At 38.6% G+C, this 12985-nt stretch overlaps 1 protein-coding gene across 1 annotated transcript; it reads right to left on the bottom strand.

Moving 5' to 3' along the window:
• Positions 1-361: 361 nt before the first annotated feature.
• On the bottom strand, positions 362-748 carry LOC107484684 (uncharacterized). The gene has a single exon (XM_016105229.1). The coding sequence runs from the start codon at positions 746-748 to the stop codon at positions 362-364; it is 387 nt and encodes a 128-aa protein (XP_015960715.1).
• Positions 749-12985: the final 12237 nt, after the last annotated feature.

The raw sequence follows: 12985 nt of genomic DNA, 5'->3' as shown, positions 1-12985 counted from the left end.
TTGTTTTGGCTTTTCCTTTTCCTTGCCTTCTATGGAGTTCTCTACCACTTCCTTTTCTATGAACTCTTGTTCCGCCTCTATTTCCTCTTCTTGTTCCTCTTGGTTATCATCTTCCAGTAGTTTTTCCTCCATTTCTTCTTCTTGTTGCTCATGATAATTGGCTTCTAGCATTTCTTCTACCAAACCTTCTATCATATCCACTCTCATGTAGTTCTCTTGCTTAGTGGAATATTACATTGATTTGAAAACATTGATGATCATTGTGCACCCTAAAGATCATTTCTCCCTTTTCTACATCAATAATAGCTCTTGCTGTGGCTAGGAATGGTCTTCCCAGGATAATTGAGTTGTTTCCCTCTTCTTATGTGTCCAAGATCACAAAGTCTACAAGGAAGATAAACTCTCCAACCTTCACTAATAGATTTTCCACAATTCCATTGGGTGTCTTGATTGATCTATCGGCCATTACAAGTGACATCCTGGTAGGTTTGTTTTCTTCTATGGCAAGCTTTCTCATCATTGAGAGGGGCATCAAGTTGATGCTAGCACCTAGATCGCAGAGAGCTTTCTCTAAGGTCATCTTGCCTATGGTGCATGAAACTACAAAACTCCCTGGATCTTTAAGCTTTGGTGGAATACCCCTTTGAATTACTACACTACATTCTTCAGTGAGCATGACGGTTTCCTTCTCATGCCAGCTTCTCTTTTTGTTGATGAGCTCCTTCAAGAACTTTGCATATAGAGGCATCTGCTCTAATGCTTCAGCAAGGGGAATGTTAATTTCCAGCTTTTTAAAGACCTCAAGGAACTTGGGAAATTATTGGTCCTTGAGCTCTTTTTGCAGCCTTTGAGGATACGGCAAAGGAGGTGTGTATGCCTTCACCATCTTCCTTTGTTCTTGTGATGATTCCTCCATTACTTGCTTCCCTTTCCTTGAAGCTTGTTGCTACTCATCTTTCTCTTTGAGCTTCTCCTGATCTTGTTTGTCTTTTTCCTCGTTGCTGGCTTCATCTTTCTTACTGCTAGCCTTGTCATTGTCTATAGGCTTCTTGTAAGTTTCCTTGTCTTTCACCAAGGTTCTTCCACTCCTTAATTGGATGGCTTTGCATTCTTCTTTGGGGTTCGGAATGGTATCACTTGGGAGTGAGCTTGTTGGTCTCTCAATCACTGCTTGTTTGGACAGTTGACTAATTTGCCTTTCTAGATTTTTCATTGAGGCTTCATGGTTCTTGCTTGTTAGCTCTTGGTGCTTCATCATCCTTTCCATTATTATCTCCAAGTTGGAGTTTCATTGAGAGTTTTGAGGTGGTTATGGCTGATTATAGGATGTTGAGGGTGGATGAAAAGTGTTTTGGTTAGTTGATAGATTATTGGGTGGATAGAAGTTTGAATTGGGGTAGTTGTTTTGTGGTTTTCTATATTGGTTTTGGTTAGTTTGCTGATGGTTTTGGTTGTTTATGTTTCTTGAGTTGTTTTGGTTTGAATTTCTTTTCCATGGCTGATGGTTTTAATTCTGGTTGTCTCCCCATCTCAGATTTAGATGGTTTCTCCAGGAAGAGTTGTAATTATCTCCATGAAAGTCATTTGATCCAGAACCTTGGTTGTGCAAATATTGAACTTGTTCCTACTGCTGATCCTCTTGGTTTTCTTCATTTTGCCCCCATATGGGTGATGGTTGACTTGTATTCACTGCTACAACTTGGAGGCCATCAATCCTCTTGGACATCATCTCCATTTGCTGCTGGATTTGTTGGTGCATCACCTTGTTTTGAGCTAAAATAGTGTCCCCACCTTCAAGCTCCAAATACACCTTTCCTTTGAGCTAGTTGGCGTTGCCTCTGATGACCATAGAAGTATTGGTTTTTCGTTACAGTGTCAATGAGATTTTGAGCCTCCTCAGCTGTCTTCATGAGTTGTACTGAGCCTCCAGTAGAGTAATTGATGAGCGGATAATTTATACGCTTTTTGGCATTATTTTTAGGTAGTTTTTAGTAGGATCTAGCTACTTTTTGGGATGTTTTTATTAGTTTTTATGAAAAATTCATATTTCTGGATTTTACTATGAGTTTGTGTGTTTTTCTGTGATTTTAGGTATTTTTTGGCTGAAACTGAGGGACCTGAGCAAAAATCTGATTCAGAGGCTGACAAAAGACTGCTGATGTTGTTGGATTCTGACCTCCCTGCACTTGAAGTGGATTTTCTGGAGCTACATAACTCCAAATGGCACGCTCTTAATTGCATTGGAAAGTAGACATCCAGGGATTTCCAGCAATATATAATAGTTCATACTTTGTCTGAGTTTTGAAGATGCAAATTGGCATTCAAACGCCCCTTCTCTGTCCTATTCTGAAGTCAAAACGCCAAAACTGGCATAAAAGCTGGCGTTTAACTCCAAGGAAGACCTCTACACGTGTAAAGCTCAATGCTCAGCCCAAGCACACACCAAATGGGTCCGGAAGTAGATTTCTGCATCATTTACCTATTTCTGTAAACCCTAGTAGCTAGTTTCATTATAAATAGGACCTTTGACTATTGTATTTTCATCTTTTGATCATCTTTTGATCTCTTGATCACATTTTGGGGAGGCTGGCCTCTCGGCCTTGCCTACCCTATTTTCACTTATGTATTTTTAACGGTGGAGTTTCTACACACCATAGATTAAGGGTGTGGAGCTCTGCCGTTCCTCGAGTATTAATGCAATTACTACTGATTTCTATTCAATTCATGCTTATTCTTATTCTAAGATATCCGCTTACACTTCAACATGATGAATGTGATGATCTATGACACTCATCACTATTCTCAACCTATGAACGCATGCCTGACAACTACTTCCGTTCTACCTTAAATCGAGCATATATCTCTTAGCCTCCATTCCGAAAAGATCGGAGTCTTCGTGGTATAAGCTAGAATTATTGGTGGCCATTCCTGAGATCCGGAAAGTCTAAACCTTGTTTGTGGTATTACGAGTAGGATCTGGGAAGAGATGAATGTGACGAGCTTCAAACTTGCGAGTGTTGGGCGTAGTGACAGATGCAAAAGGATCACTGGATTCTATTCCAACATGATCGAGAACCGACAGATGATTAGCCGTGTGGTGACAGCGCATTTGGACCATTTTCACTGAGAGGACAGGAGGTAGCCATTGACGCCAGTGAAACCCAACATATAGCTTGCCATGGAAAGGAGTATGAAGGATTGGATGAAGGCAGTAGGAAAGCAGAGATTCAACAGGAACAAAGCATCTCTATGCACTTATCTGAAATTCTCACCAATGAATTACATAAGTATCTCTATCTTTACTGTATGTTTTATTTATCTTTTTAATTATTAAAACTCCATACCCATTTGAATCTGCCTGACTGAGATTTACAAGGTGACCATAGCTTGCTTCAAGCCGACAATCTCCATGGGATCGACCCTTACTCACGTAAGGTTTATTACTTGGACGACCCGGTGCACTTGCTGGTTAGTTGTGCGAAGTTGTGAAAAAGAGTGAGATTACAATTGTGCGTACAAGTTGTTGGCGCCATTGTGTATCACAATTTCGTGCACCAAGTTTTTGGCACCGTTGCCGGGGATTGTTCGAGTTTGGACATTTGACGGTTCATCTTGTTGCTCAGATTAGGTAATTTTCTTCTTATTTTATTTTCAAAAAGCTTTCAAAAATCATTCAAAAGTTTTTTTTATTTATTTGTTTTCGTTTTTCCAAAATTAATTTTTGAAAAATCCAAAAAAATTCGTAAAATCATAAAAACTCAAAAATATTTCATGGTTTTTGTTTGAATCTAGGGCCAAATTTTAGGTTTGGTGTCAATTGCATGATTTTAATAGTCTTGCAATTTTTGAAACACATACATTATGTTCTTGATGATCTTCAAGTCGTTCTTGATGAATTGCCTTGTTTGATCTTCATGATTTATTGATTTGCACTGCATGATGTTCTACACATGCATTCTTGCATTCATATGGCCCAAACATAAGAAAGCTCTAAGTTTGGTATCCTCCATGTTTTCTTTCATTAAGAAAACTGAGTTCTTGATGTTCCTCTTGATCTTCAAGATTGTTCTTGGTGTTCATCTTGACGCTCATAATGTTCTTGCATATATCTTGTGTTTTGATCCAAGAATTATATGTTTTGACTCATTTTGTTGTTTTTTAAAATTGAAAATATATCTTCTTGAATAAAGGATTTAGCAAAATGAAGATCCAAGAACATAAAGCAGAGGAATTACAGAGAAAAAGATGGGTGTTCAAAACGCCCAGTGAAGAAGAAAAACTGGCGTTTAAACGCCAGCCATGGTACCTGGCTGGGCATTTCAACGCCCAAACCATGCAGCAATTGGGCGTTAAATGCCCAAAACATACAGCTCCTGGGCGTTTAACGCCAGGATGACACAAGGAGAGGAATTTTGTTTTCAAATCAAATCTTTTTTTCAAATCTTCATCTTTTTTCAAAATCAAATCTTTTTCAAATCAAATTTTTTCAATCATATCTTTTTCAAAATCATATCTTTTCAAACATATCAAATCTTTTTAATTTCCTTTTCAAATCTTCTTCAAAATAAATTTCAATCATATCTTTTCAAACATATCTTTTTCAAATCATATCTATTTCAAAATCAATTTCAAAATCTTTTCTAACTTCTTATCTTTTCAAAATTGATTTTCAAATTTTTTTCAACTAACTAATTGACTTTTTGTTTGTTTTACTATTTCTTATCTTTTTCAAAACTACAACCAATTTTTCAAAAATTTATTTTAAATTTTATTCTTTTTGTTTTTAAAAATTCTTCCCCCTCTTATCTTTTTCTATTTAAACACTAACATTCCTCCTCCATTGTCAATTCGAACTCCATCTCTCTTTGTGTGTTTGAATTCTTCCTTACCTACCTCATCCTTCCATTCTTGTTTTCCTCTGACACCTTAAGGAATCTCTATGCTGTGATATAGAGGATTCCATATTTTCTTTGTTTTCTTCTCTTTCATATGAGCAGGAACAATGATAAAGGCATACTTGTTGAAGATGATCCTGAACCTGAAAGGACTCTGAAGAAGAAGCTAAGAGCAGCTAAAGCACAAAACTCCGAAGATGACCTCATTGAAATTTTTGAAAAGGAAGCAGCAAAAGAAAAAATTATGGCCGAACCAAACAACAACGCAAGGAAGATGCTTGGTGATTTTACTACACCAATTTCCAACTTCTATGGAAGAAGCATCTCAATCCCTGCCATAGGAGCAAACAATTTTGAGCTAAAGCCTTAATTAGTTTCTCTACTACAACAGAACTGCAAGTTTCATGGACATCCACCAGAAGACCCTTATCAGTTTTTAACTAAGTTCTTGCAGATCTGTGACACTATTAAGACCAATAGAGTTGATCCTGAAGTCTACAAGCTTATGCTTTTCCCTTTTGCTGTAAGAGACAGAGCTAGAACATGGTTGGACTTACAACCTAGAGATAGCCTGGACTCTTGGAATAAGCTGGTCACGGCTTTCTTAGCCAAATTCTTTCCTCCTCAAAAGCTGAGCAAGCTTAGAGTGGATGTTCAGACCTTCAGACAAAAAGATGGTGAGTCCCTCTATGAAGCTTGGAAAAGATACAAGCAACTGACCAAAAAGTGTCCTTCTAACATGCTTCAAGAATGGACCACATTAGATATATTCTATGATGGTCTGTCTGAATTTTCCAAGATGTTACTAGACCACTCTACAGGTGGATCTATTCACCTAAAGAAAATGCCTGCAGAAGCTCAGGAACTTATTGAAATGGTTGCAAATAACTAGTTCATATATACCTCTGAGAGGAATCCTGTGAGTAATTAGATGCCTCAAAAGAGAGGAGTTCTTGAAATTGATGCTCTGAATGCCATATTGGCTCAGAACAAAATATTGACCCAACAAGTCAATATGATATCTCAGAGTCTGAATGGATTGCAAAATGCATCCAACAGTACTAAAGAAGAATCTTCTGAAGAAGAAGCTTATGATCCTGAGAACCCTGCAATGGCAGAGGTGAATTACATGGGTGAAGCCTTTGGCAACACCTATAATCCTTCATGGAAAAATCATCCGAATTTTTCATGGAAGGATCAACAGAAGCAAGGCTTCAATAATAACAATGATGGAAGAAACAGGTTTAGCAATAGAAAACCTTTCCCATCATTGGTGCACAAAAATTACACTCACACTATGTAATTCCGCACAACTAACCAGCAAGTGCACTGGGTCGTCCAAGTAATACCTAACGTGAGTAAGGATCGATCCCACGAAGATTGCCGGCTTGAAGCAAGCTATAGTTATCTTATTATTCTTAGTCAGGATACCAATAGAGTTCTTTAGTTTCAATTGTAAAAAGTGAAAGAGCATGAAATGAGTATTTGTTACGCAGTAATGGATAATGTGTTGGAGTTTTGGAGATGCTTTGTCTTCTGAATCTCTGCTTTCTCCTGTCTTCTTTTCATGCACGCAAGGTTCCTCCTATGGCAAGCTGTGTGTTGGTGGATCACCATTGTTAATGGCTACCATCTGTCCTCTCAGTGAAAATGGTCCAGGTGCGCTGTCACCGCACGACTAATCATCTTTCGGTTCTCACTCATACTGGAAAAGGATCCATTGATTCTTTTGCGTTTGTCACTACGCCCAACCCTTGTGAGTTTGAAGCTCGTCACAGTCATTCAATCCCTGAATCCTACCCGGAATACCACAGACAAGGTTTAGACTTTCCGAATTCTCAAGAATGCTGCCAATGGATTCTAGCTTATACCACGAAGACTCTGATTAAGGAATCCAAGAGATACTAATCCAATCTAATGTAGAACAAAGGTAGTTGTCAGGCACGTGTTCATAGGTTGAGAATGGTGATGAGTGTCATGGATTATCACCTTCTTCATATGGAAGTGCGAATGAATATCTTAGATAGAAACAAGCGTGTTTGAATAGAAAACAGAAATAATTGCATTAATTCATCGAGACACAGCAGAGCTCCTCACCCCCAACAATGGAGTTTAGAGACTCATGCCGTCAAAGAGTATAAAGTTCAGATCTAATATGTCATGAGGTACAGAATAAATCTCTAAAAGTTGTTTAAATACTAAACTAGTAACCTAGGTTTACAGAAAATGAGTAAACTAAGATAGATAGTGCATAAATCCACTTCTGGGGCCCACTTGGTGTGTGCTGGGGCTGAGAGTTGAGCATTTCATGTGCCTGGGCTGTTTCTGGAGTTAAAAGCCAGGTTGTAACCTGTTTTGGGCGTTTAACTCCAATTTGCAACCTGTTTCTGGCGTTTAACGCCAGGATGGAACATGAAACTGGCGTTAAACGCCAGTTTACGTCATTTATCTTTGAGAAAGGTATGGACTATTATATATTTCTAGAAAGCCCTAGATGTCGACTTTCCAACCCAATTGAGAGCGACTCTTGTAGCTCCAAAAAATCCATTCCGAGTGCAGGGAGGTCATAATCCAACAGCATCAGCAGTCCTTTTTCAGCTTGAATCAGATTTTTTGCTCAGCTCCCTAAATTTCAGCCAGAAAATACCTGAAATCACAAAAAAACACACAAACTCATAGTAAAGTCCAGAAATATGAATTTTGCCTAAAAAATAATAAAAATATACTAAAAAATAACTAAAACATATTAAAAACTACATGAAATTATCCCCAAAAAGCGTATAGAATATCCACTCATCAATCATCATCTCAGCAACAGACAGAGCATTCTAAGCAGAATCCTTCTAGCTTAGCAAACATAGTCTCTGATCTATCTAAGGCCACTCTTAGTTTCATGACTGAAACAAGATCCTCCATTAGAAACTTGGAGGCACAAGTGGGACAGCTGAGTAAAAGGGTTCCTGACACTCCTCCTAGCACTCTCCCAATTAATACAAAAGAGAATCCCAAAGGAGAGTGCAAGGCCATTGATGTAATCAAAATGGCCAAACCTGAGAAGGAGGAGGAGGACATGAATCCCAATGAGGAAGACCTTAGGGAACGTCCAATGGTCAGTAAGGAATACCCTAATGAGGAATCAAAGGAATCTGAGGCTCATACAGAGACCATAGAGATTCCCTTGGACCTCCTTTTACCATTCACGAGCTCTGATGATTATTTATCTTCTAAAGAAGATGAAGACATTGTTGAAGGGCAAGTTGCTCGATATTTAGGAGCAATCATGAAGCTGAATGCAAAGCTGTTTGGTAATGAGACCTGGGAGGATGAACCTCCCTTGCTCACCAATGAACTGAATACATTGGTTCAGTAAAATTTACCTCAAAAGAAATAGGATCCTAGTAAATTCTTAATACCCTGTACCATAGGCACCATGACCTTTGAGAAAGCTTTGTGTGACCTGGGGTCAGGGATAAACATGATGCCACTCTCTGTAATGGAGAAACTGAGAATCTTTGAGGTACAAGCTGCTAAATTCTCAATAGAGATGGCAGATAAGTCTATAAAAAAGGCTTATGGACTAGTAGAGGACATGCTAGTAAAGGTTGAAGGCCTTTACTTTCCTGCGGATTTCATAATGCTAAACACTAGGAGGGATGAGGATGAATCTATCATCCTTGGAAGACCCTTCCTAGCCACAGCAAGAGCTGTGATTGATGTTGACAGAGGAGAGTTGATCCTTCATGTGAATGAAGAATGCCTTGTAGTAAAGACTCAAGGTTCTCCATTTGTAACCATGGAGTGTAAGCATGAAGAGCTTCTCCCAATACAGAGTCAAACAAAGCCCCCACATTCAAACTCTAAGTTTGGTGTTGGGAGACCACAGCCAAACTCTAAGTTTGGTGTTAAGAGATCTCAACCACACTCTGATCATCTATGAGGCTCTATGAGAGCTCACTGTCAAGCTATTGACATTAAAGAAGCGCTTATTGGGAGGCAACCCAGTTTTATTCTAATTTTATCTATATTATTTTATTTTCTTTTAGGTTGATGATCATGTGAAGTCACAAAGACAATTACAAAAATAAAGAAAAAAATAAAAAACAGCATTGAAAATAACACACCCTGGAGGAAGGACTTACTGGTGTTTAAACGCCAGTAAGAGTAGCAAAATGGGTGTTTAAACGCCCAATCTGGCACCTTTCTGGGCGTTTAAACGCCAGAATAGGGCACCAGACTAGCATTTAAATGCCAAAACTGGGTAACAAACTGGCGTTTAGATGCCAGAACAGGAAGGAAAACTGGCGTTTAAACGCTAGAACAAGGTAGCAGATTGGCGTTTAAACGCCAGAATTGCACTCTAAGGCATTGTGAACGCCCAATTGGAGCAGGGATGAAGAATTCCTTGGCTCTTCAGGATCTGTGGACCCCACAGGATCCCCACCAACCTCAATTCACTGTCTCTCCTCTTCACACCTTTCTACAACACTCTTCCCCAAAAAGTCTATACACCCTCTATCTCTTCTATTTTCTTCTTCTTCTACATCTTTCTTTCTTCTTTTGCTCGGAGACGAGCAAACATTTTAATTTTGGTGTGGTAAAAGTAATGCTTTTTGTTTTTTCATAACCATTTATGGCACCTAAGGCCGGAGAAACCTCTAGAAAGAGGAAAGGGAAGACAAAAGCTTCCACCTTCGAGTCATGGGAGATGGAGAGATTCATCTCAAGGGTCCATAGCCCAGTAATAGAGCATTTGACTACACATCAAGAGAGCCCACTCATGGACCTCAACAAGAGCATGAGGAATTCCATCATCAAGAAATCCTTGAGATACCTTAGGGGATACATTTTCCTCCACACAACTATTGGGAGAAACTTAAGATAGGAGCACCAAAATCACTAGGGATGGAGCAACAAAGACAAGAAAGAGACATAAAGGAGCTCAAGAGCACCATTGGGCCTTCAAGCGGAAGGCGTCACCCTCACTAAGGTGGACTCATTCCTTAATCTTCTTGTCTATATATTTCCTATTTTCGATTTTTATGCTGTATGTTCTATCTATGTTTGTGTCTTCACTACATGATCATTAGTGTCTAGTGTCTATGTCTTAAAGCTATGAATAATTCCATGAATCATTCACCTCTCTTACATGAAAAAAGGTGCTTAACTACAAAAGAACAAGAAGTACTAGGATTTCAAATTTTATCTTGAAACTAGTTTAATTATTTTGATGTGGTGGCAATACTTTTTGTTCTCTGAATGAATGCTTGAATAGTGCATATTTTTTATCTTCTTGTTTATGAGTGTTAAAATTGTTGGCTCTTGAAAGAATGATGAACAAAGAGAAATGTTATTGATAATCTGAAAAATCATGAAATTGGTTCTTGAAGCAAGAAAAAGCAGTGAAGAAAATGGCGAAAAGAAAAAAAAAAAGAGAGAAAAGAAAAAGAAAAAGCAAGCAGAAAAAGCCAATAGCCCTTTAAACCAAAAGGCAAGGGTAAAAAGGATCCAAGACTTTGAGCATCAGTGGATAGGAGGGCCTAAAGGAATAAAATCCAGGCCTAAGTGGCTAAATCAAGCTGTCCCTAACCATGTGCTTGTGTCATGAAGGTCCAAGTGAAAAACTTGAGACTGAGTGCTTAAAGTCGTGATTCAAAGCAAAAGAGTGTGCTTAAGAACTCTGGTCACCTCTAACTGGGGACTTTAGCAACGCTGAGTCACAATATGAAAAGGTTCACCCAGTTATGTGTCTGTGGCATTTATGTATCCGGTAGTAATACTGGAAAACAAAGTGCTTAGGGCCACGGCCAAGACTCATAAAGTAACTGTGTTCAAGAATCAACATACTGAACTAGGAGATCAAGAACACTATCTGAAATTCTAAGTTCCTATAGATGCCAATCATTCTGAATTTCAAAGGAAAAAGTGAGATGCCAAAACTGTTCAGAAGCAAAAAGCTACAAGCCCCGCTCATCTAATTAGAACTAAGTTTCATTGATACTGTGGGATTCATTGTATATTCTCTTCTTTTTATCCTATTTTGTTTTCAGTTGCTTGGGGATAAGCAACAATTTAAGTTTGGTGTTATGATGAGCGGATAATTTATACGCTTTTTGGCATTGTTTTTAGGTAGTTTTTAGTAGGATCTAGCTTCTTTTTGGGATATTTTTATTAGTTTTTATGAAAAAATCATATTTCTTGACTTTACTCTGAGTTTGTGTGTTTTTCTGTGATTTCAGATATTTTCTGGCAGAAATTGAGGGACATGAGCAAAAATCTGATTCAAAGGCTGACAAAGGACTACTGATGCTGTTGGATTCTGACCTCCCTGCACTAGAAGTGGATTTTCTGGCGCTACAAAACTCCAAATGGCGCGCTATTAATTGCGTTAGAAAGTAGATATCCAGGGATTTCCAACAATATATAATAGTCCATACTTTGCTGGAGTTTTGACGATGCAAACTGGCGTTCAAACGCCCCTTCTCTGCCCTATTCTGAAGTCAAAACGCCAGAACTGGCATAAAAGCTGGCGTTTAACTCCAAGGAAGACCTCTACACATGTAAAGCTCAATGCTCAGCCCAAGCACACACCAAGTGGGCCTGAAAGTAGATTTCTGCATCATTTACCTATTTCTGTAAACCCTAGTAGCTAGTTTCATTATAAATAGGACCTCTGACTATTGTATTTTCATCTTTTGATCATCTTTTGATCTCTTGATCACATTTTGGGGAGGGTGGCCTCTTGACCATGCGTACCCTATTTTCACTTATGTATTTTCAACGGTGGAGTTTCTACACACCATAGATTAAGGGTGTGGAGCTCTGCTGTTCCTCGAGTATTAATGCAATTACTATTGTTTTCTATTCAATTCATGCTTATTCTTATTCTAAGATATCCACTTGCATTTCAACATGATGAATGTGATGATCCGTGACATTCATCACTATTCTCAACCTATGAATGCATGCCTGATGGTGAACGAAATTGTGATTCATACTCTTTGTACTTGTATGAAATTTAATTCGACATAATAGCTCTTTACTATGTGTGGTCACAACTCCGTTCAACTAACCAGCAAGTGTACTGGGTCGTCCAAGTAATAAACCTTATGTGAGTAAGGGTCGATCCCACAGAGATTGTTGGTATGAAGCAAGCTATGGTCATCTTGTATCTCAGTCAGGCGGATTTAAATAAATTATGGAATTTGGAAAATCAAATAATAGTAAATAAACATAAAATAAAGATAAAGTTACTCATGTAATCCAATGATGGGAATTTCAGATAGGTGTATGGAGATGCTGTGCTCCTCTTGAATCTCTGCTTTCCTACTGCTTTTATCCAATCCTTCTTACTCCTTTCCATGGCAAGCTGTATGTAGGGCATCACCGTTGTCAATGGCTACATCCTATCCTCTCAGTGAAAAAGGTCCAAATGCTCTGTCACAGCACGGCTAATCATCTGTCGGTTCTCAATCAGGTTGGAATAGAATCCTTGATTCTTTTGTGTCTGTCACTAACGCCCAGCCTTCAGGAGTTTGAAGCTCATCACAGTCATTCAATTCTGGAATCCTACTCGGAATACCACAGACAAGGTTAGACCTTCCGGATTCCCATGAATGTCGCCATCAATTCTAGCCTATACCACGAAGATTCTGATTAAGGAATCCAAGAGATATGCACCCGGTCTAGGGTAGAACGGAAGTGGTTGTCAATCATGCGCGTTCATAGGTGAGAATGATGATGAGTGTCACGGATCATCACATTCATCAAGTTGAAGTGCAACGAATATCTTAGAATAGGAATAATTCGAATTGGATAGAAAATAATAGTGATTGCATTGAAACTTGAGGTACAGCAGAGCTCCACACCCTTAATCTATGAAGTGTAGAAACTCCACCGTTGAAAATGCATAAGTGAAAGGTTCAGGCATGGCCGAATGGCCAGCCCCCCAAAACGTCATCAATAGTCTCCTCAGATGAAGAATAAAATAAAACTGAGACCAAAGATGTCTAATACAATAGTAAATTATCCTATTTATACTAGACTAGCTACTAGGGTTTACATGAGTAAGTAATTGATGCATAAATCCACTT

Source organism: Arachis duranensis, chromosome 4 (genome assembly GCF_000817695.3).
Source record: "Arachis duranensis cultivar V14167 chromosome 4, aradu.V14167.gnm2.J7QH, whole genome shotgun sequence".
NCBI lineage: Eukaryota > Viridiplantae > Streptophyta > Magnoliopsida > Fabales > Fabaceae > Arachis > Arachis duranensis.
The sequence above is the reverse complement of the archived record's forward strand: the minus strand, read 5'-3'. Positions and strand labels throughout refer to the sequence as shown.